At 39.0% G+C, this 25,897-nt stretch overlaps 2 protein-coding genes across 26 annotated transcripts in view; both read left to right on the forward strand.

The window, feature by feature from the left end:
- The first annotated feature begins 6,751 nt into the window (after positions 1-6,751).
- c9orf72 (C9orf72-SMCR8 complex subunit) lies at positions 6,752-20,178 on the forward strand. The gene is given in 10 exon segments (XM_083540249.1): positions 6,752-6,845; positions 10,415-10,986; positions 10,988-11,102; positions 11,202-11,266; positions 11,491-11,563; positions 11,731-11,847; positions 13,163-13,398; positions 18,879-18,936; positions 19,101-19,210; positions 19,356-20,178. Coding segments are annotated over 9 exon segments (1,464 nt in total). The 5' UTR covers positions 6,752-6,845; positions 10,415-10,483; the 3' UTR covers positions 19,543-20,178.
- A 1,600-nt stretch (positions 20,179-21,778) lies between these two features.
- Positions 21,779-25,897, forward strand: part of kiaa1109 (KIAA1109) — a 58,438-nt gene continuing 54,319 nt past the window's right edge. For all 25 annotated transcript variants that reach the window (XM_083540176.1, XM_083540187.1, XM_083540193.1 and 22 more), the window contains exon 1: positions 21,779-21,959. The gene's annotated coding sequence lies outside the window, so the exon portion shown is untranslated. The remainder of the gene's footprint in view (positions 21,960-25,897) is intronic.

Below are 25,897 nucleotides of genomic sequence, written 5' to 3' on the forward strand. Positions count from 1 at the left end.
GCCTATTTTTAAACTTCAGAACATTATAAAAAAAAGATTTATTTCACTTTATGGAAATTTCTTCTTTTTTAAAAAAAGAAACATTTTTTTTTACATTTTTCTTTTTACAGTATCAGTACATTATATCACCACTTTTTTTTTTGCCACTTTTAATAAAAAAAATATATCTTTTAAAGTTGTGTTTCTAATTTTATGACATATGCATATGCAGCACTAGGCTTGCTTATAGGCGTACAAAAAACATACATAACGCACATCAAGTTGTAGCAGCAGTTGAATGAAGTGTAATAGAATGTAATGTTAGCTGCTGCTCAACTGTCACAAAAAAAAAAAAAGTAGACAAACTTTAAAAAAGGGAGTATGAAGCTAAATCTTGCAATAAACATGTTAAAGGTTTTGAAGCTAAAGCATGTTGAACTGAAATTAGTGTGAGGTAGGGGTGAAAAACTGTTCCAAGCTGCCTGGGTGGGGCTTTGGGTAGGACTGTTACAGACTGATCATTGTTTAAAATTGGTTAAAATTATTTTTATCTTCTGCAGTCTAAAGCAGTACAAATCAAACTTAGATTGGGTTGGCAAGACACAAATTTGGGTGGCAGTGCTGCCGCTGGCCTTGCTCTATGCTCTGTAACTCTAACCCTAACAGTTACCTTGCTATTGTTACCACCTTCCTCAGTGACCTCCTCTGAAGCATGAAAGCATTTTCATGCAGGCAAATCACACAAAATGTCATAATGCTTTCAATAAAAGCCCCATAATACATCAAAAACATTCTGCTATGGACATTAAAGGAAAGTAATTTCTTTAAGAAATACATTCTCTGTTGAAGATTCTTGCTTACATTATCAGTCTATGCATACCTTCTAAGTTTATGGTCTAGCACAATGCATTATATTTTAGTTTGTAACTAAATGTATAAGCTCCCCATAGAATAATGTGGGACAAGTTACATTTTGCTTTCTCTACTTAAAGTCAATAACCATCTCCTTAGTTTCTACATTATATGACGAAAAGTTGACCCATGACCCCAGACAAGCAATTGCTCATCAATCAAATGGGTTATAAGGCCATCTCCAAACAATTTGAAATGCACCAGTTCGACAGTAGGGAAGAATTGTTTACGAATATTGTCTTCAAGACAATCCAAGGTCAAGCAGCTTACTATTTTAAGAGATATAAAGAATAAAGAGACACATCATGTGACCGGCAGGCCTCTGTCAGAGCGTGAAATGTTTTTGTTCATGATATATGGTATGTCAAATGTCTTATAAGCACTGTCTCCAGTGTTTTTCATTTTACCTTGATTATCAAGCTCTTCTTGCAATGGTCTTATCTGCTCATAGCCTGTATGGTCTTCACTTTCCAACCACAGTCTATGTTTTTGTCTTTAATTTCACGTTTTTTAATTTTGTTGGCACTTTTTTAAATTTGAACTTGCATATGCCTTTTTTTTCCCAATATGACAAACGCCATGTTTAGCCAAAACCAAACACAACATATCACCACTAACACCCCATACAAACTGTTATTGAGAGAATAATAGACTTTAGGTCCTCTCTCCAGTATCTTAAGCTGATGAGAACCAAATAGTAGTTATTCCGGTCTTTAAAAAAAAACAAAACATAAAATTTTGTTGTTTTTGACATGCATATACAAACACACACACACACACACACACACACACACACACACACACACACACACACACACATACACACACACACACACACACACACACACACACACACACACACACACACACACACACACACACACACACACATATATACATATATATATAATTCTTTGTGAACTTGTGAGTTCTATAAAGTGATAATTTACAAGGGAATTGTATTAATCCTGTGCATCAGAATGGTGAGTGCAGAGATGTGCTCTACTCCTGAAAGCCCATTTCAAAGATCAGATTGGCTTTTGGAGGGTGCTATGCTCCACATGACAAGTTTTCCAGTAGCAGAATGGGGTGGATGACAGTCTTCCTCTATCTCCTACTGAAGTTCACAATGCATAGATGAATGTGCTAGGCCACACAAACTCAAAACAGTCACTGTTTGCATCCAATAATTGACAAAACTGTGAGAAAACTGACAATAAAAAAATAAAGATTAACCAGTATAGAATAGGTTTTATAGCAATATCTTAAGCCCTTTTCTATTCTGGCTTATGCATGTGTGGGTCTATCGCTGTATGCGTCATTGCATAAGAGTTTTTATTGTCCTGATAGTCAGCAGAATGACCTCGCTGTGGTCTATTAGTGTCAGTTCTTGCTAAGAGCCTAAACAGGTACAGCTTTTCAGTGCGACTAAGTCTTCCTCAGAGACACAGTGCAGCATGAGCTGATGCATGAGCTTCACCTCTTGCTTGACCCGAGGAACCACCTGCTGCCTGATAAAGACAAGAAAAGACAGACAAAGATAAAGAGCATCTGAGGGAAACTAACAAATAGCTCTCTAATAAGCAATACCTTTTAGCTATTTAGCAATTATCTATAAAAAGTCACATTATTTAGGGTGTGCTACCTGTTGTCATGTCAGGGATGTGCATCGTCATAACTAAGCCGATGTGATTCGATTCTCGATGCATAGCCAATGATATGATACATTTAAGATATATAATTAAGCGGCTACTGATGCGATGGAATATGATTCACCCCTGTTACGATGCAGTGCGATCCGATTTCAAGTTGATTTAACACAATGCGATTCAATGCTATATGATGCTATGCACATCAATATGGTACAGACTTTTATTTCTTTGGTTCATACAGACAGCAAATCATGTATTTACTTAGTCTTTGATTTTTAATGTATAGAATTTTCATAAAGAAGCCTCTGCAGTGCAAAAGAACAGAGAGTCAATGAAACCAGGCGTTCTTTTTCGGTTCTGTCTCAAGGAAGATGCAGCTCTACCTCTTCCTTGTTAATCTGTATTCTATGTAACTCTCAGGACACGCCTCTGTCTCTGTAGTGTTGTAATATGTCATATTCACGTAACAGCAGCAGTGCTGAAAGAATGTGCGTAAGAAAACTTTTAGCGAGGAGAAATTAATCTACATATCAAATATTGTCACAAATTATTGGTCACTTTTAAACAAAAAACTTTTATAGCAAATCTACAAATAATTTTATATAAATAAATCGTTTTTTTACCAATGCAAATATGCTAAAACAAATGATGCATTGTAATACGAATGCTACTTTTATATGGTGCACACTTTTTTAAATCGATGCATCACATTGTTAACTTTTAAGGATATGCGCCAATGCAAATTAGTGAATCGTACCATCCCTAATAAATGTATAAAACTGACATGCTTAGACAGTTGTCTAGCCAGCTTAATGGTATCTTTATATTTTCAGATATTAGGACTGATGAAGTCTAAGTGGTTTAATGGTAATTACTCAGATGTGGTTCAACACTTGAGAGCATTTTGAGGGGAAACAAAGGAAGTTTAAAGCTTCTGGCTTGATTTTAGTGTTTGCCAACACTGCCCACATGCCTGCCAAAGAGACAAAGGCGGAACAAACAGCACTTGAGGATCAACATGTCACCAGCTGAGTGCCAGTCATAAATCTCACAATATCTTCTAGAACCATCGGAGTGCACAGATCTATCTACCCATTCCCAGCCTACAGACAGCCTGGTGTATCAGATTTGCGCTGGGATGCCAGTACTTAGTTTTAGCTTCAGTGCACTAATGCACTAGTGCCATTCTATATATGATGTAAATAGACTGCTGGCATTAGGAGGGCTGCTACAGAAATAATAGCCCCCTTTCAGTGCCTGTGAAAGTGGGTGGCATGCATCTCCTCTCTTCCACACCACTGCATGCGTACAGGATGAATGGAGTGGAGAAAAATCACTCAGGCAGACATAATGGCCCAATCAAGAGAAAGCATGATAACAGCTAATTAGTGCAATGCATCCTGATTAAGGGAGGGCTTGTCTTTGAGGGGGTGTATAAAGATGTACAGATGCATGTGCAGACAAAGAGAGTGCAAACTCAAAATACACACACATGCACATACAAAACATACTCTCATTTCCTTAAGAGGGCTTTTGCGAGATATGATATAGAGGCAGCATCCATTGAAATCCAGAGATTTCTCCGCCGTGCTGTTTAGTAACCTGGCCATTAGAAACATGGAGACGGTTGCTAGGCGCTGCCTAAAAGTGTTGCTAACAGTGCTGTGCACTATTGTTACCATGACAACTCGAATGCCTATATCTCTTCCTTTGTGAACCTGCAAAGTCGAGGAGGAATCGTCTGAACAAAGAACCCTGCTGTGCACAGTGTGACCTGTTGCCAGCAAGCCACACTCCTTCTATGGTGTGAGACCCACAAATATCACGAACCACAGAAGACAGTAGGATTTGTGGAATAAAGGATATTTTGGATTCAATTCTGGTGCAGTAGGCTTAATGATGCTCAATAGAGATTTTATTATGTCTTGCTGTGTGTGCCACAAGGAACAGTTTAGTCAAAATGACATACAAAGTTTACCTTCAACCCAAAATTTAGGTCCAGGTGTAAAATCTCATATAGACCATGAGATGCCTGAGGCGTTAGTAGCATGACAACCTGAATATATAACAGTGGACAAAGGCAGCAGCCATGAACAAGCTGAACTCACTTTCTTTCTTTACACATGGCTTGGCGAGCATCAGACTCAAGTAGGAGGTGTATAAATGAGGACTTGTTTAAGTGTTAAAATAATAATAATAATAACAAACCATTGTAACAAACTTATTCTGCTGCTTTACTGCATGTGTGGAATATAAAAGTATTACTTACCCAAATTTCAATATAATTTATCATAGCCAATATGCTTACATATTCTACATTGACATTTCTACATAAAAAAATAATAATAAAAAAATCTGTTCAGGCTAAATCCAAAAAAGGGGCAATTACTGGGGGCTACTGTATACTGAGCAGGTGCAAAACGACTAGCAGGTGCATCCTACCTGAGCCAGGAGTCTGCGCCAGTTTGCATTTTTAATGTGGTCCTTGCCAATGAAGTTCCCTAAAGGCTGCTGTATGGTTTGCATCACAATAACATTGTTGCAGGGAAAATCACACATTGTAAAATAATTCCTTACTTACGAGTTAAACATGGTTATCTTACGTAGATCATGTAATATGATATCCTCATCAGGCCTTAATTTGGTGATCATGAAAATGTTCCAGGTGACAAAGCCACCTTCCAAAATGTAGTAGTAATAGCAATAAATGGCCTATCTCCATATTAATTATCATGGATTTGAAATAGGATGCTCAACAAGCACATATGAGTGTGCAGGCCAGGATACTTTTGGCCAAGGTAGTTCGAACTCTTCTAATAAACACACGTGTAGTAGTATGGACAATTTCTAAAAGTTCTTATTATTATTCGATCTTATTTCTCTCTCTTTTTTGTCAGTTTTTAAGGGCATTATGGGCATGATGATTTGCACACAATATTGTCAAAACATCTATAAAAAAGAATGGAGAACATAACGAAATAAAATAAAACCAAATAAAACCAAATAAATCTATCTATCTATCTATCTTTTAAATATAAATGTAAGCAATCTTTATTGTCATTAATGTGATCCAGTATTGCTGAAGGACTGGCCACTAAATAAACATAAATAGTGTTATTTACTCATTTAAATCGATTTCGTATAGTGTTCTTTGGGTTTTTACTGGCTTGGAAGGGGCGTATCAAAAGGTCGCGAGTTCCGAATTCCGAACTCGCGACCGGTCTTGGTCCCTAACCCTCGCGAGCTCCGAGGTTCCACTGTATATGCATAACATCATAACACACACACACACACACACACACACACACACACACACACACACACACACACACACACACACACACAGAGTTTTAGGCACTTGTGAAAAAGTGCTGTAAAATAAGAATGCTTCCAATATAGAAGTGTAAATGATCAGTAAAGAAATTTTAATCCAATATTTGGTGTAACCACCATTTGCCTGCAAAATAAAAATTCTTGCTGTTTGCTTTACACTTGTACACGGGTTTTGAAGTAACTTTACAGGTAGGGTGTTCTGAACACCTTGGAGAACTACCCAACAGATCTTCTGTGGATGTATTGTCATCTGCCCATATTTCTCAGCACTGAGGACACTATTAATCCTGGCCAAATTCATCTCCATTTGCCCCAAACTTGCAAGGAACATCTGACGTGGTTCACTGTTCCCTGGCGGTGCTATTTTGTGTTTTGTGTATTTGTCCTACACTGCCTTTGACTGTCTTGCACTGTCTTGTGTTGTCTTTGCACTGTCTGTCTTGCACTGATTGCACTATGTTGCACACAATGCACTTTATGTGGCGAGGACAATTACTAGTCCTTATCCCTGTGTTTTCTGTTACGTAGCTTTATGTTGTTTATGTAGCACCAGGGTTCTGGATGAATTTTGTCTCATTTCACTGTGTACTGCGTCAGCTATATATGGTTGAAATGACAATAAAAGCTTCTTGACTTGATTTGACATTCATCAAATATTTCAGATTTTGATTAATCGGTTTAGAGAACCTGCTGCCATTTTGTTTTTGGTGCATAGTTGAACAACTTTGAAATAAGTTTGTAACATAAAAAAATTTAGAAAAAAGTGAAGCGCTGTGAATACGGTACTTTCCAGATGAACTGTAATACCAGTCTATGTAATGCATAATATTATTATATATTTAAACCCTCCAGCAGAGGGCAACGTTACTTACAAGAGACTTCTCTCTTCTTCGAGAGTCCTGTCACAACACAGGAAGAGCCAAAGGTGTCTGTGCTGCTTTCATTTTTATACCGAGTACATAATAAGGGGTAAGAAAATTCATCAGCATGACATTTTAGCAAACACGAATGACAAATCTTTACTTTCTTTATTCAAATATATTCTGTTAAAATTTCCAAAATGGGCCCAGGCTTGAATCTCATGTGACCAAACACTGGAAGTGTATTGATCTGGAATAGTGTTCAGTCCTGTCTCAGCTTTGCTTCCTTAATGTCTTATAATAATATTTGACTGTAAATAATGACACCAGTAAGAATGGATTACTAAAAAAAAAGCTAGCACCTGTTATTGCTCGGATTTGGTTTGTAATTGAGATATAATATGGGCTATTTTAACCTTCTGAAATGTCAGGAGTGAAATACAATCGGTACACTTCACCTAGAAGACTGAACATTAACCAGAATCAATGAGGACGTCATTTTCAGCTGAAAACCTTAGTTGATTGTCATAATAAATAATTCGTATTAATTATTCTCGTGAGATATTAAACTGGTTAATAATATGCAGTACACTGTACAGTACACAACGTATGTATGTATAATGCTAGACGGCAAGTACTTTCGAGATCCATGTCTTTTTGTTACACGTTAAAAGGCATTGGGTTTGGAAAAGAGAAGATAAAAATGAAACGATGAATCCGAATTCCATCGTTTGTTTCTTGATATTTACATGGAGACGCGATAGAAGGGTATATGTAAGAGTGAAAGGGAAAGTTTATAGGACTGTGGTGAGACCTGCGATGTTGTATGGATTAGAGACAGTGGCATTGAGTAAAAGACAGGAGGTGGAGCTGGAGGTAGCAGAGCTGAAGATGTTAAGATTTCCGTTGGGAGTGACGAGGATGGACAGGATTAGGAATGAGTTTATTAGAGGGACAGCGCATGTAGGACGTTTTGTAGACAAGGTGAGGGAGGCGAGATTGAGATGGTTTGGACATGTGTAGAGGTTGGACATGGGGTATATCAGTAGAAGAATGCTGAGGATAGAGTTACCAGGAAGGAGGAAAAGAGGACGAAAAGGAGGAGGTTTATGGATGTGGTAAGGGAAGACATGCAGGTAGTTGGTGTGAAAGAGACGGAAGACTGTGGCGAACCCTAATGGGAGAAGCCTATAGAAAGAAATAGAAAACTTCAAGACTTGTTGAACAATTGGAGCAAAGCACCTTTGTTTTTTTTTCCAAGTGAAAATTGGAACATGCGCTTCCTGTTGATTGTTAAAACATTAATAAGCTCAAAATGTCTACTTTGGAGTTGAGACCTTGTGCAAAGACTTATATCCAACATGAAGGCCAGAAGGCTATTTTAATGCATTATTAAAAACTGAAAGGATAGTGGGGAACCATCATCTTCGAGGAAGAAATGTGGTCAGAAAAAAATCTTGAATGATTGTGATCGGCGATCACTTAAACGTTTGGTGAAATCAAATCATAAAAACAACAGCAGGACTCCCGGCTATGTTTATAGTGAAATTAAGAGCATTTTCACACGCACAATTCGAACTTGAATGTTTGGGACTAAACAGCTGTGTAGCCTGAAGAAAACTACTTATCAGTGAGGCTAATTGGGGAAAAAAAAGGCTTCGATTTGCAATGGACCGTAAAGAAGTACTCTGGAGCAATGAAAGAAGGTCATGTGGTCTGATGAGTCCAGATTTACTCTGTTCCAGAGTGATGGGTGCAGCAGGGTAAGAAAAGAGATGAACTGATGCACCCATAATGCCTAGTGCCTACCGTACAAGCCTGTGGGGGCAGTGCTATGATCCGGGGTTGCTGCAGTTGGTCAGGTCTACAGGAGGTTCAGCAACATTATTAAAGAAGGAGGTCAGCTGAATACATGAATATACTGAATAACCAGGTTATTCCATCAATCAATTTTTTCTTCCCTGATGGCACGGGCAAATTCCAATATGGCAATGCCAGGATTCATCGGATTTAAATTGTGAAAGGCTGGTCCAGGGAGCATGAGGCATCATTTTCACACATGGATTGGCCACCACAGAGTCCAGACCTTAACCCCATTGAGAATCTTCTGATGTGCTGAGGGAGACTTTGCGCAGAGGTCCGACTCTCCCTTCATCAATACAAGATCTTGGTGAAAAATTACTGCTTATCGAAACAATGCCACGGCAGTATATATACTTTGCTACTGTGCTGTCATGTCGAAACAATGTATAAGCGTTATATAGTGGAATGACAATCAAATCCATTTAACTTCAATTGAAATCAATGGAATTATTGTTTCACATGCATTTAATGCAATAATCCACTGTGACTCCATCATACTGTATATGTGATCTTTGTTTTAGATCTAGCCTGTTTGTTTGGTGTGTTATTTAAAACCGAGAAATCTAGAGTGCCTATGTAGAAGATCAAACTAATCTCACACACACACGCACACGCACACACACACAAGCACTGAGGTGTGCCAATAAGAAAGTCTAGGATACTGTGGCTAAAAGCAGTGCCAAATCCCAGATCTAAAATCTTAGTGATGAGCTTAGATGGAATGAATGGTGAATGCCAAGACTTAATCCACAAATGTTAGACTGGTGTAGCAGTTTTTTTCTTTTTTAAGAGTTCCACTCTGAGATAAAGCACAGGTGATATTTGCTCTCCACACCTGCTCTGGCATCACACCGGAAGCGGTCCAGTCGCGCCATAGGATATTGCTGTTCATAAAAACAGTGACCTCACAGTGGAGGTGAGAGTCAGTGAGATGTTTATGAGACCACGCTAAGGCATAGGGGAGAGATGAGTCTTATAAAGAGATATTTAAAATGTTTGGAAATGTATAGAAAAGTGTCACATAATGAAGTAAAGGAAAGAAAGAAAGGGCTTTTTTATTGTCACATACTTTTTTTTACAGCACAGAAAAACGATTTCTTTACATATCAGGGATCAGGGCGCAGGGTCAGCCATGGTACAATGCCCCTGAAGCACAGAGCGTTAAGGGTTTTAGAGTGGCAGCTTGGCGATGGAACCCCCAACCTTCTAATCAGTAACCCAGAGCCATAACCACTGAGCTACCACCTCCCATATGTAACAAAACAGGCAAAAGTTTACATTGTATGCTGCCTGTTAAAAAAAAGTCTCACACACTGTAATATTTTGTTGGACCACCAGCATGTATTCGTCGTGGCATCGTTTCGATGCTTGGTTGGCATGTGAAACAATGATTCCACTGATTTCAATTGAAGTTAAATGAATTTCATTGTCATTCCACTATTGAAACACATATACATTGTTTCGACATAACAGCAACGTAGCAAAGTATAGACACTGCCATGGCATCGTTTGATATGCTTCTAACATTTATTCCTGTCCAGTGTTGCAGTCATTGTTCACCAAGATCTTGTATTGATGAAGGGAGAGTCGGACCTCAAAGTACTCAAAACGTACATTTTTCACTCGCATTCCAAAGGCTGCATGGAAACGTTTGCTCCGAACTATATAAATTAAACACTATTAAGTGGAAGCTCAGTGCAGATTGTGATCAATCATTTGCATTGCACTGACGGATCATTTCCTGGCTCCGTTTTCTGTCTGCTTGTGAACAATTTAATTAATTTGTCTTTCCCCTTTTCATTCGATATTTAATAGGTGGCTGAACAAAACACCAGTAAATAAAGTGAATGAGCCGAGAGGGAATCTTGAGCGCATAAGGTGGTCATGTCATCCGGTTGCCCACCACAGTCTCCAGCCGTGGCTAAAACAGAGGTAGTGGTGGAAGGATGGTGCCCCCTGTTGGCAGCAACCTTTGCCTACTGGGACAACATCCTGGGACCCCGTGTATGGCACATCTGGGCCCCCAAAGGCCAGGGGTCGGTGTTACTCAGCGACGGCGAGGTGACTTTCCTGGCGAATCACACGCTGAACGGCGAGATCCTGCGCAGCGCAGAGAGCGGCGCGGTCGATGTCAAGTTCTTCGTCCTGGCCGAGAAAGGCGTGATCATCGTGTCCCTGATTTTCGACGGCGAGCTGAACGGCGACAAGAACACGTGCGCGCTGTCGATCATTCTGCCCCAATCGGAACTGGATTTCTACCTTCCTCTGCACAGTGTTTGCGTGGAAAGGCTCAAGCACACTGTTCGCAAGGGACGCATCTATATGCAGAAGGTCTGTAGCCTCATTCGTGTTCGTTCGCTTGCTTTAAGAGCTTTAAAGCTGCTAATGTATGTTTTCCGTGTTGCAGGGTTACGGCATTATTGCTTTGTTAACTTCAGAGATCGTTCCCATCATGGAGCTCCTCTCGTCTATGAAGACTCATAGCGTACCAGAGGAAGTGGATGTGAGTCTGTCTTTCTTTTTCTTTCTCATACACTCTCATGCTCTTCCGCTCTGTTTTCGGTGCATTAATACCAACAAAATAATGTTTCTTGTGCATTAGATCAAAGATACATTATTGAATGACGATGACATCGGTGACAGCTGTCATGAGGACTTTCTGCACAAGTAAGTGCTGTGAAACAAAGATTAAACCAATCTAGAATATCCTCTCAATCAAAGAAAAAAGGAAAAAATAAATCAAAAATACTCGTATGTGTAAGCATATTTGTGAATAAAAAATAGCTTGTATGACTGGCCAAGTTTCCATCAATATTTGTATTTGCATGTTTGATGTGCTATGTAAATAGACTTACTCTCCAACTCTCTTCTTTTTTTTCTTTTTTCCCCAGAGCTATCAGTTCTCATCTACAGACTTGTGGCTGCTCCGTTGTTGTTGGCAGTAACCCAGACAAAGTCAATAAGGTCCACACACACACACACACACACACACACACACACACACACACACACACACACACACACACACACACACACACACAAAACTCTCAGTCTTACTTTTACACTCGGTACAAAATTGCTTATTGTTGCAGGCTCAGTAGGTTAACTAGTCGAATTGTTTTGTGTTGTAGATTGTGCTGACGCTATGTCTGTTTCTCACCCCCTCCGAGAGGAAGTGCTCGCGACTGTGCCGAGCTGACGGCACTTTCAAATACGACACCGGCCTGTTCGTTCAGGGCCTGCTCAAGGTACACAGACACATCCTTTGCAGCACTTCAAACCTTTAACGTTTTCATTATAATAGCTTGGAACCCACTTAATTACTTACAAATGAATTGCATTAAAAGTTGTTTCAGCCGAGTCAGCGTGTTATGTGAGGGCATTAGTAAAAATGCTGACAACCATCCCACTGACGTGTCGCCCGGGTTGGTTTCGGCCAGAGGTGGACAGTAACGAAGTAAACATAATTTGTTTACCCTACTTAAGTAACTTTTTCATGTATCTGTACTTTTCCATTTGGGGAGACTTTTACTTCACTACATTTAAATTTCGTACCCACTCTTACAGCTACAGCTTTTTATTTACAAGCGGATAAAAATCCACCAATCAGGGCCGAGCACACACTGTTTTGAACTTGTTTTGATAGGCGCTTGGTGTAATCTACTTATCACCAACATACAGTTCAGCATCAGTTCAACAGCAAGCAGAACATTTGAGAGAAATAAATGATGGAAGAAACTTCTGACATGAACTCGCCACAACACACCATACAATTATCATGGCTCATTGTTATTATTATCATTTTATTAATAGATTGTTGTGCTGAAAGTAATATTAGTCTTTTCACATAAACTGAGTTGATTAAACAAAGAGTCTTGTGACAAACAAAAAAATGCTAATAGGAACATTATAGTCATAATAAATCATAGTATGAAGTGGTATCAAAATGTTTCGAGACTCCTTTTGTAACATGCCAACAGATAGCAGGACAAGGCTGCACTCACAGTCACAGGGAGCACCGACCTTTATAAGTCAGTGCCCCAAAAGACATGGTCCTGTGTACATCTGGAGCTGTGAAACTGGTGTTATTCTGATCACGTGCGTTACCACATCTGCTATTCCGACCACGTGCGTTTTGACAACATTGCGGAGATCCAGCACGAATAGCAAAAAGGTGCTTGATATGCTTCGAAAAGAAGTTCCAATGTGGTGCAAGGGGACTATTTTGAAGGTGTGTAAACAGATAAATAAAGTGCTTTCTTTTAAACAGAGCTAGTCTCAAAACTGGGACTGGGAAGGCTGGTATACTTCATCCACCTCTGGTTTCGGAATCACCGGAAAAGAGTTCATAAATCCAAGTCTTGAATATTATATATGAGTAATTCAAAGTGACCAGGCCTGGTTTACAATCTTGTTTCCTTATCTGACGGGTGTGATAGTGTTAAGAGTTTTGCATTGGAACTGGGATCCCATGAGAGCCAGCGCTCTAGGTGTGATTGTGGAATGATTGATGAATGTTCAGAGTGGAGAGTAAATAAATCTGTGTTCTCCGTCTGCACGCAGGATTCCACAGGGAGCGTTGTATTGCCGTACCGACACGTCCTCTCTTCCCCCTATCCATCTACTCACATCGACGTGGACATTAACACAGTGAAGCAGATGCCGCCATGCCACGAACACACGTACCATCAGCGGCGCTACATGCGGGCCGAGCTCAGTGCTCTCTGGAAGACCACCAGCGAGGATGAATTCAGCCCTGACCACCTTATCAACATACAAGAGTCGTTTACTCCTGACCTGTAAGTCGTTTCACACACCGCAAACATAATCAGACATGCCTTTTTCCCTCACGGGTTTCTATGTGCTATGTGTGTTGCTTGGTCTGTATGAGTTTGTGGAACACCTGCGTGTACAAATCGTCGTTATCGATTTTATTAGGAACACCTATACACTTAGTCATTCATTATTCATACAGTTAAATAGCAGCAGCAATACCATGCATACATTCACACAGGTTTTAGTTCACGAGAGATGAATTAAAAAATTTTTAAAACGCTAATCCCCAACTTTAAATTTCACAAAGAATGGTGCGAAAAAAGTCCAGTGACTTGAGCAGCAGTTTTGCGGAAAACACCTTTTTCGAATGTAAGGAATAGAGAGTAAAAAGAAGAATTGCCAGACTGCTGTGGGCTTTCTTTAAACACTCTTTACAGCTGTGCTAAACAGAAAAGCAGATTCGCTGAAACCCGGGCAGGAATTGTGTATTGAGAGATTTTGATGTTGGGTTTTGATATTGTTGCTCATCCACCTTAGGGTTTTGGGGTGTTGTGTTTTCTGAGATGTTTTTTTTTCTACTCATGGTTGTAAAAAGTGTTTATAAGAGTTGCATAAGAGTGTAGGATTAATAATTGGGAGATTGGGAGTTCTTAGTGAAGTGGCTAGTGGGTTAAGCATGAAGTCTAAGACAGGTTGATGGGAAAGCAGGGCAATTAAGAATGCAGCCAAATAAGAAGTAAAGAGCTTGTTATACTTTATTAGGTTTTCTGGGAACTGAAGGAATCTTCAGAAAGCTCCATGCTGTCTTCTTTTTACAGACCAGTAGGGTGACTTTAGCTGTCAGTCAACCAGTGGAAGTGGGTAGTAAAGAGCACAGCATGATCTTAAGTGCATTTGCACCGCTGAGTGCACGTCGACTGTGGAGGAGGCGGAGAGTCTGCTGTGGCCTCATCTGAGTAAAGATGCGGAATCACAGCTCAGCTGAAGACTGTTGACTCTTCTCCAGCCTGCACCTGGTTAACATTTCTTTCTTGGGCAGCCTATTAGTACAATTAAGCTAGTTATGTTAGATACCTTAACACCCACTGTATAGCCAGCTCTATTGTTGTGAGTAATGATGATGAAGACTGTATAAGTCTATTTCCTGAGTTTCATCATCAGTTCAAAAAACGAATGTTAAATCATACAAACATTTAATAATTATTCATTTGAATTAGCATGAACATTACTACCAGTAACTTCTGTTATCAGACTAGATTTAGGTCTAGATTGAGGCTTTAACAAACGTCACCATTCACTTGTCAAATTTTTCTAAATATATACACAAAATGTTTCAATAAAAGTTTGTGTGTCACTTTTAACAAAGCAGCTTTACATTTTCATTTCTGGCATTTTGTAGACTCCCTTATCCAGAGCGACATATATTTATTTCGTTCATAAAACAGAGCAGCTATGGGGTTGAGGACCTTGCGCAGGGGCTCAGGAGCGGCAGCTTGGTGTGCCTGAGATTTGAACTCAATGCATTAACCGTTAAGCTACCACATCCCTTCAAAGAAATAAATACATTACAAATATGCATTTTATGTGTCCTAAATTAGTCCTTATAAGTTTATTCAGTGGTGAAAGCGGCAAAGAAAAGCTCCCTGACATGTTTTGAGGAAAAAACCTTAAGAGGACCCAGACTCAGAAGTGTTCATGGCGATTGATTTGCAGGCCCCAAATCATCACCACCATTGTGCTTGACAGTGAGTACGAGGTCTTTGTGATAAAATGCGGTTTGTTTTTTACCAGATGTGGTGGGCTGCATCATGGTCAAGCATTTGCACGTTGGTCTCATTTGCTGAAGGGCATTTTTCTAGAGTTTATGCGGCCTTTTCAGATGCAATTTTGCAAACCTAAACTATGCTGCGATGTTCTTTTTAGGGAGAAAAGGCTTGTTCCTGGCAACCATTCCAAACAAACCATACTGTTGTTTTCTAATTGTACTGTAATGCTGATGTTGCTCGAATAACCTTGAATACTCACTGTAGAGTGATGAGTATAGAAATGGCCTTATAACCCTTTCCAGTTTGATAGGCTGCAACAATTGCTTCTCCAGGACCATTGCTGAAGTCGTTCCTCCTTTTTCAATATGTTAGCACTACAGCAAAACATGCTTTCATAGATGGGCTCACACTTGCTGATTATCAATTAATGAAGGTTGTTTGATTTACAGCATCTGGCTGCTACTTAGCCTCTAAAATCATATGGAAGCAGTAAAGGTATACTTATTTTTCCACACCTGGTCTCTCTATTTTGGCATGATTTTTATAATAATAAATGAAAACTTTAATACATCATGTGAGGTTGTATTTACTTCATTCTGAGACCTAATAAGAACCAAATGATTTTAATTATGTTCTTATACAGAAAGAATTCAGAATTTTTTTAATCGACTGTATATGAACTGTGTGCATATGTATTTATGTATTTCCTATACACATATCATTTGTGTATGTGTGCATTAATCTACAGTGGTAATCAATATATATAAATGCTTATCCCTTAAAATTTGAAGGAATATAAGATATGGACATATACCACATGTATCACAAAATAACCAAGGGACTAACAAAAACCTTTATGTTGTTGAAAACACAGTGATAAACATACATAGTAAGAAAGAAGATAAAAAAAAAAAAAAAAAGAGCAGGATGTGCCAATGCCTTGGTTTTGAATTACTTCAGAACATCTGTAGCCACAGGACATCACTAGTTTCTCACACTGTTCTGGTGTGATCCTGATGTTCTTAGCTCTAAGGAACTGCTTTACCTGTTTTGCAGTGTAACAGGGGACATTGTCTTGCATGAAAATTACGGGCCGATTGGGAGAATTTTACAGGAAAGTAACCACATTTCGGTTCTGATTTTGAATTCTGCCTGCCAGGTAGCCATTTAAGAGGCCCAACTCCTCCTGCAGAAAACACCCCCAAACCATAAATCCATCTCCTCCTCTACCCTTTCAGGGTCACTTTTTTCACACTTTGGGTTCACTCTTTTCCTAGTTTGATACTGAACATAATGTTACCCATCAGACCCAAAAGAATTGAACTAGCTCTGATCCATAAAGTGAACTTTGGACCAGTTCTCCTCTGCCCACACAATACACTCCTCAGCAAATGTTAGCGTTACCTTTTTTCTGCTAATGAGGGGCCTAGACACTGCAGAGTGGGGTTTTAATCTAAATTTTATTTAACGAGGAGATTTGTTGCGACAAATCTTTACCCTGTTCTGCAGTGTTGAACTGGTTTTCAATTTAGATACTCTGAATGATCCTTTCCCCTTGTGCATTTGGACGACTAGGCTTTTGGGGGAACTAGAATGAATTAGCATCGTTGTAAAGCTGCAATATTCTAGAGTTTTTACAGATTTGGAATGACCAACTTCTCTTGAGATGAACAACCTGGTGGCTCACCATCTTGCAAAAAGGAATAGTGCCGGTTTAAATAGAGTTTGTCAAATAGTTATGAAAATTAGCACCAGTCCACAGATACGCATTCATTTCCAGGAAGCCTCTGAAAGTGTTTTAGACTGTGTTTTGAAATATGCTTTAAAATATGCCTCCTTTCTACTCAGGATAGAATTAGTTTAATGGGACTAAGCAGTGACCTTGAAATTAGAGAAGAGACTGCTTCAGAGTACAGGAAAAAATTAATATACAGTGAGGAAAATAAGTATTTGAACACCCTGCTTTTTTGCAAGTTCTCCGACTTAGAAATCATGGAGGGGTCTGAAATTGTCATCGTAGGTGCATGTCCACTGTGAGAGACATAATCTAAAAAAAAAAATCCAGAAATCACAATATATGATTTTTAAACTATTTATTTGTATGATACAGCTGCAAATAAGTATTTGAACACCTGTCTATTAGCTAGAATTCTGACCCTCAAAGACCTGTTAGTCTGCCTTTAAAATGTCCACCTCCACTACATTTATTATCCTAAATTAGATGCACCTGTTTGAGGTCGTTATCTGCATAAAGACACCTGTCCACCCCATACAATCAGTAAGAATCCAACTACTAACATGGCCAAGACCAAAGAGCTGTCCAAAGACACTAGAGACAAAATTGTACACCTCCACAAGGCTGGAAAGGGCTACGGGGAAATTGCCAAGCAGCTTGGTGAAAAAAGGTCCACTGTTGGAACAATCTTTAGAAAATGGAAGAAGCTAAACATGACTGTCAATCTCCCTCGGACTGGGGCTCCATGCAAGATCTCACCTCGTGGGGTCTCAATGAACCTAAGGAAGGTGAGAAATCAGCCCAGAACTACACGGGAGAAGCTGGTCAATGACCTGAAAAGAGCTGGGACCACCGTTTCCAAGGTTACTGTTGGTAATACACTAAGACGTCATGGTTTGAAATCATGCATGGCACGGAAGGTTCCCCTGCTTAAACCAGCACATGTCCAGGCACGTCTTAAGTTTGCCAATGACCATTTGGATGATCCAGAGGAGTCATGGGAGAAAGTCATGTGGTCAGATGAGACCAAAATAGAACTTTTGGGTCATAATTCCACTAAACGTGTTTTGAGGAAGAAGAATGATGAGTACCATCCCAAGAACACCATCCCTACTGTGAAGCATGGGGGTGGTAGCATCATGCTTTGGGGGTGTTTTTCTGCACATGGGACAGGGCGACTGCACTGTATTAAGGAGAGGATGACCGGGGCCATGTATTGCGAGATTTTGGGGAACAACCTCCTTCCCTCAGTTAGAGCATTGAAGATGGGTCGAGGCTGGGTCTTCCAACATGACAATGACCCAAAGCACACGGCCAGGATAACCAAGGAGTGGCTCTGTAAGAAGCGTATCAAGGTTCTGGCATGGCCTAGCCAGTCTCCAGACCTAAACCCAATAAAGAATCTTTGGAGGAAACTCAAACTCCGTGTTTCTCAGCGACAGGCCAGAAACCTGACTGATCTAGAGAAGATCTGTGTGGAGGAGTGGGCCAAAATCCCTCCTGCAGTGTGTGCAAACCTGGTGAAAAACTACAGGAAACGTTTGACCTCTGTAATTGCAACCAAAGGCTACTGTACCAAATATTAACATTGACTTTCTCAGGTGTTCAAATACTTATTTGCAGCTGTATCATATAAATAAATAGTTAAAAAAAATCATACATTGTGATTTCTGGATTTTTTTTTTAGATTATGTCTCTCACAGTGGACATGTACCTACGATGACAATTTCAGACCCCTCCATGATTTCTAAGTGGAAGAACTTGCAAAATAGCAGGGTGTTCAAATACTTATTTTCCTCACTGTAGATAATAAAGAAATGAAATATTTTCTAATTTGATCTCCACTGTATGTATGTTTTGGCCTCATATAATTACTAGGGAGGGAATATGTATCAACATATCCATATCATCAGAAAATGTGCTTTTTTTAATTTTTTTTTTTATTTAGATGCATCTCAGTAGCATGTGTATACTATATAATTATGCTATTTTCTTTGCCTAGGAATATATTTCAGGACGTCATGCACAAAGATAAACTGGTCAAGTCTTTCATTGATGAGGTATGGACTGTTCTCCACTTGATCTTTTCTGAACATGCTTACATTTTGTCTAATCTAGCACGTCTATTCTAGATCTAGTCTAGCACGACTTGCTGTGGGTCTAAATGTAATTTATGAAGATTAACTTGTATCTTTTCTGTGTATGTGGGCATGTGTGTGTATAGGTTTTCCTCTTGAAACCAGGGTTAAACCTGCGGAGTGTATACTTGTCCCATTTTCTCCTACTGCTGCACAGGAAGGCTCTGACATTGCTCAGATATATCGAGGACGAAACGTATGTATTATAGTCTTCCACTACAGTCACTGATCTAACCACTACACATTTATTATTCAATTAGATATTAGGATCGTGTTGAGCTTTTCATGTCGAGTAGAATCAAATAACAGGAAATCATTTGTTGGTCATAATGTTATTGCAGTCAGAAGGGGAAGAAGCCATTCCGGTCGCTGCGTAATCTAAAAACTGACCTGGACTTGGCTATTGAAGGAGATCTGAACATCATCATGGCAATGGCAGAGAAGCTGAGGCTAGGCCTTCATTCATTTGTATTTGGGAAGCCTTTTTTCACCAGTGTGCAGGAGCGTGATATTCTAATGAATTTTTGACTTTTTCGCATTGAAACTCTCGTTAATCCTCAAGATGGATGATATTTATTCATGTTCTAAAAGTATGTTCGTGTATAGTATGTATGTTTAAATGCACTAAATAACCCTGGAGTTTGTTTGAACCTTTCTATAACAACAGTGTATAATGAGTAATTGTATTGGTGTATGTGTGTTGTGTACTTTGTTTGGTCTTTAAATAATGAGAAACTGCCCATACAAGTGCTATGCAGGACAGGGCTCTCATTGTGTTCATCATGAATTATTTCTTTTTTCACTATAAGGATTGTGATGCTGCTACCAAGTGCTGCTGATGGCATAGCCTTATTTTGATGTTTCTTTTGCAGACAGTAACAGCTCACTGTGAATAAATCAAGTTTTGTTTGCAATAATGGTCTAGTGTTTTCATGAAGACATGATAAGTGAGAGTGGAAAAGCAATGGCAACTTATTATTTAGTCCTGTACAGTTTGTAAATGAAATAATTCTAAGAAAAAAAAGAATCAGAAGGTGGTGATATGGTGTGTGTGTGTGTGTGTGTGTGTGTGTGTGTGTGGAGGGGGTTTCTACATATTTTGGAAAGGCAACCTGTACAAAGGAGTGTTCTTTTTTTTTTATGGAAATAAAGATAATGCTTAAATGGTGGTCTATTCTCTTTATGTGGTCTTTGAAATGTATCCATCTTCACTAAAGATTGAGCAGACAGATCACATTACCATAGAAATTAAGATGACCGCTAACCATAATATCGGAAATCTGATGCCTGTGGTGCCACAAATACTTCACTACTGTACCTAAGTAGATTTTTTTGGTATCAGTACTTTACTCAACTTTTTACTTTTACTCATTACATTTTAACACAAATATCTGTACTTTTTACTTCTTACATTTTCAAAACCGGCTTGTTACTTTAGTTTTAATCCATTGATTTGGTGAAATATAAAATATTTATTTTCACTGCGCGCTGATTTCAGCCGAACAACCGATTTCCTGTTCCTGTTACTAAACTGTATTAACGCTATCAATTCAGCGCGCATTTCTGTTTCTACAATTTTTATAAAAAAAAATATATAAATACATAAATAAATAAATAATTAAATATAAAAGAGGTGAAATTAAAACCTCCAGCAAAACATACACTTATTCACGACGTCCCTTCTTTACTTAGATATAAAATAAATAAATAAACTTCACCGAAATATAATTTTAATCAGTAAACTTTTGTTTTATTTTTGCGCCAAGTCTCAAATCAAACACCACAATCCGCCATGTTTTACACAATTAACCCTCTGGGTGGCGTTTTGTGGGTTTTTCCCTCATAATGGCGACACAAACTTAAATGTACTGTTTGTAAAGATAAAAACAATACATCATTCAAATCTGTGAAATGTCTATGATTATATATATAAAAGCTTCTTGACTTGACTCGAAGAGGTGCACTTTCTTCGGTATCACCTCATTAACTGTCCGTGTGGAAACATAGCAAAGGCTCTTGCGTAATGATGTCCCCACGTCTCTGCACTGTTATAGCCTTTATATTTAATCACTGTACATATGCTTACATATATATCACATGCTGTAAATATAATATATATTTATCAGCACTATTTGCACTATTTCTACTTTTTGCACTTCTGGTAGATGCCAAACTGCATTTTGTTGCTGTGTACCTGTACTATGCAATGACAATAAAATTGAATCAATCAATCAATCAATCAATCAATCAATCAATCTATCTATCTATCTATCTATCTATCTATCTATCTATCTATCTATCTATCTATCTATCTATCTATCTATCTATCTATCTATCTAATATTAATATGATGTGAGGTCCAGTTAACAGCTAAAACAGGTAGAAGTAATAACTACTTTTTACTTAAGTACATGTCAGAGCCAAGACTTCTTTACTTTCACTTAAGTAAAAAGGTATAATCAGTACTTCAACTTTTACCCGAGTATTTTAAAACATGAGTATCTGTACTTCTACTTAAGTAATGGATGTGTGTACTTTTGCCACCTCTGACTATAAACACAGTACATGTGAACACGTATGCTTTCCTGAGCAGGCTAACAATAAGGGCATTACCAGAGGGCTAATAAATATGCTGTCATTGCATTTTTGAAAGATCAGCTTTGTCAGCTTTTTCCACGTGCACGATTACTTTAACTGCACCTGCCCCGTTTTTATGAATTCCTTAGTTTGTTGCTGCTTTAAGAAACAACCCGAGCGTCCTATTGGCTGGATTTAGCACGTGACCACGCCAAACCAGGAAAACCGTATGACGTCTATGTAAATATTCCGGAAACTGTTTGTGAGATGTGCGAGCGCTCTGGGTTTTGGGTTAGACGAGAAGAAAGGCCGTGTAAAAAGAATCATTATGGCGACGTGACATATAATTTCGTGGTCTACAATGTGAGGTAAGGTAATGTCAAGTTACCTTTATTAACGGCGTACGTGTGAACAGACCGTGGCCTGGGTTCCAGTCAGTAACAGTAGCTGTACAGCTCAGGAGCTAAACTGGTAGCTAGCTTGGTACTAGCTCAACTCGTCAGTTCATACACTGCTGTTTGGGACACACATTACACTTAATACATTATGTGTGGATTCTCAATTTAAATATAAAATCGTGCTATTTTAAAGCAAAGGCTTTGCTTGAGGATTGAATGATGAGAAGTATGTAGTTGGCATTGAAAAGATGGAATTAAATGTGTGTATGATATTGAGTGGGTTCATGGTTTAATCGGATTACACGCAGTCACATCAAGCAACTTGGACTACTATACGATACAAAACTTGGGAGTTTTGGGGTTTGTTTGCATGGGATAGTATTGTGGACAAGCTTCCTGATGCGATTGACAGACTTGCAAACAAACTGGCGCAACACCACATCAATGCATTGTTCCTATACTGTTCTGATCCTCAGCACAATGACAACAACAGTTACCATCATTTGCACACATCCTTTTCCATAATCTAGATGCAAGCAGGACATACTGATCCTTAAACTTTAAGCGTAATACTCCTGATTCGTTTCGAAATCTGTCCGGTAAACACATTTTTGTCATGTGATGAATCATGTACATTTTGCACACTGCATACCTGCTAAATCTGTCTGAGCATGCCCAGCTTTCATTATTAGAGTAACCTTCAGCAATCCTTTGACAGCACCTTAATTATTCATTGGAATGCAGAGACAAAGTTATGTTATTCTTTACACATCAGATGTTTTCAAGCTTTACATACACCGATCAGGCATGACGTTATGTCCACCTGCTTAACATCGTGTTGCCAAAACAGTCCTGAGCATTCACAATGTGGTCTTCATCTATCTCGCTTGAACGCTTGCCCATTTTTTTTTTGTTTCTAACACAGCAACTTTAAGGACAAAATATTCACTTGTTGCCTGATATATCCCACTCACTAACAGGTGCCATGATGAAGAGATAATCAGTGATATTCACTTTACTAGTCATAATGTCAAAATGTGAATGTGTTGCCTGATTGGTGTACGTTGGCCTATGAACACGAGTGCTACAATAACACTGTCACTTTCAAAACATGTTGACGTCACCCGTGCATGTGGAATACACTTATTTCTGATGGTCTCTCATTCCCGTTCAAACGTTAACAGGTTTGCTCGACATCTTCATATAGGATTATATTAAAAACGTCACAAGAAGTCTCATTTGCAAAGTCAAAACTCTATCATGGCCTCGGTCTCTTTCGTTTCCACATGACCAACTCCGGATGCAAATGTTTTTTTTTTATGCAGGAACTACTGATGCAGTACTGAGACACAAATAAGTGCTTTAGCATTTTTATGGAGAATCATATGTAAAAGGTTGATGCTCATTAATTAAATGCACCCTTTAATGAAATCTGTCCAGCACAAGTACAGTGATGGTTAAAAGTTTGGAAACGCCTAGTCTATCATTTTGAAGAAACAATTGCATGTTTCTTTTGATTATATGCATGTGCAACATACTAGGTCATTTAATTAATTCAGATTTACTTTGACCAAAATGATATAATTGTACAGATGTTGCACTTTGTTTTTAGTGGAAAAATCCGACTTTAGCATGAAAAACAGATGTACACACTCTTGGCATCTGAAAACATTCAGCTGAAATACTTTGCCATGCCTTTTGTAAAACTTGTTCTTCACTAGTTGGAGATTTCTTTCTGAACTTGCGATCCAGTTCATCCCAGAGCAGTTTAATAGGATTTAGGTGCAGTGACTGGGAAGGCCATTATATGATGGATAACATTCCAGCTGTCTTTTTTTTTTCTTCTAAACAATGCTGTAAAATCTGGTATTTTGGTAAAGTTGGTTCCAATGAGCCGCATGCAGATGGAATTGCGTGGCATTTAAGTAAGGAATGGTAGCCATGTTGGTTCAGTAATGCTTTTACCTGGAATACGTTTCTGTCCTTCAATGCGCCAAAACAACCTCAAACTATTAAACTAACAGTCTGCTAACATCATCTCTCCTGTTTTCCGTCTTACACAAGTTCTTCTGTTAAAGACAAAAAAATTCTTCCAGTCATTATTCACTGTCCAATTTTTATGTGTTTTTGCCTTTTATGTCCTTTGTTGTATATAAACAAAAAGAACATGCATGTGTTTCAAAACCCAGAAAAACTGGGTGTTTCCACACTTTTATCAGACACTGTACATGTGAAAAAGTGTATGTTGTCCAGATACATCTGGAGTACAAACTGTGTTTTGTACAAATTGTGGAAACAGACTAAAACGTTTGAGAGTCATAATTATGTAACGTGTTTACATGCCACTGTAAGTACCTGAATTAAACTTAGTTTGGATTAAGGAGGATATTAAACTACTGGTATGTCTTAGATTTCTCTAAAGTCACATGGCTGAGAACTTGCAACTTTTCTGGTGCAACACTTTCCTGCATCTGTTTCTTCTTCTTTAATATGTCACATAGAAGATTCTTGCTTGCACCATTAACAGTTCCATTATATAACATCCTTACAAAATGGCCTCAACAGGGCTTGTGGACCACACTGTACTAAAGTCACTAGCAGCACATCGTGACAGGAGTTGTGTATTGTATGAGGAAGTCAGGCTTGTCAGAGAAGTATGTGCGGGTGGTGCAGGACATGTATGCAAAAGCATGTGTAAAAGCAGTGAAGTGTGCAGTAGGAACGACAGACTGGTTTAAGGTGGAGGTTGGACTGCATCAAGGATCGTCTCTGAGCCCTTTGCTGTTTGCATTGGTGATGGACAGGTTGATGGACGAGGTCAGACAGGAGTCGCTGTGGACTTTGATGTTTGCAGATGATATTGTTATTTGTGGTGAAAGTAGGGAGCAGGTGGAGAAGAGCCTGGAGAGGTGGAGGTATGCGCTGGAGAGAAGGGGAATAAAAAGTCAGTAGGAGTAAGACAGAGTACATGTGTGTGAATGAGAGGGAGGGCAGTGGAGTGGTGCAGTTGCAGAGAGAAGAGGTGGAGAAGGTAGAGGAGTTCAGGTACCTGGGGTCAACAGTGCAAAGTAATGAAGAGTGTGTTAGAGAAGTAAAGAAAAGTGTGCAGGCAGGGTGGAGTGGGTGGAGAAGCGTGATAGCAGGAGTGATTTGTGATAGAAGAGTATCTGCAAGAGTGAAAGGGAAAGTTTATAGGACTGTGGTGAGACCTGTGATGTTGTACGGTTTAGAGACAGTGGCATTGAGTAAAAGACAGGAGGTGGAGCTGGAGGTAGCAGAGTTGAACATGTTGAGGTTTTTGTTGGGAGTGACGAGGATGGACAGGATTATGGGTAGAACAATGCTGAGGATGGAGCTGCCAGGAAGAGGAAAAAGAGGAAGGACAAGGAGGAGGTTTATAGATGAAGTGAGGGAAGACATGCAGGTGGTTGGTTTGAAAGAGACAGATGTAGAGGACAGCGGGGTATGGAGACGGATGAGCCACGGTGGCGACCCCTAATGGGAGAAGCCGAAAGAAGAAGAAGAAGAAAAAGACTGATTTATTATGGCTATAATGTTCCTTTTATTATTTTTATTGCAAGACTCCTAATCAACTCAGTTTATGTGAAAATACTCTGTTTACTCTCAGCAATCTTTTAATAGAATGATATTAATGAGTCAAACACTGATTGATCTCTATTACAATTATCATGAGGCCAAAACCTTCTTTTCAACTACTTAAAAAAAATCACACAAATAACGACACGGGGGTTGTGGTGAGTTCGAGTCAGAAGTTTCTTCCATCATTTATTCCTCTCAAATTGATGCTGAACTGTATGTTGGTGCCAAGTAGATACCAGCAAGCACCAATCAAAACAAGTTCAAAACAGAGTTTGCGCTCGTCTCTGATTGGTGGATCGCTGCGTGTT

Source organism: Silurus aristotelis, assembly GCF_946808225.1.
Source record: "Silurus aristotelis genome assembly, chromosome: 4".
In the NCBI taxonomy this organism is placed as follows: domain Eukaryota; kingdom Metazoa; phylum Chordata; class Actinopteri; order Siluriformes; family Siluridae; genus Silurus; species Silurus aristotelis.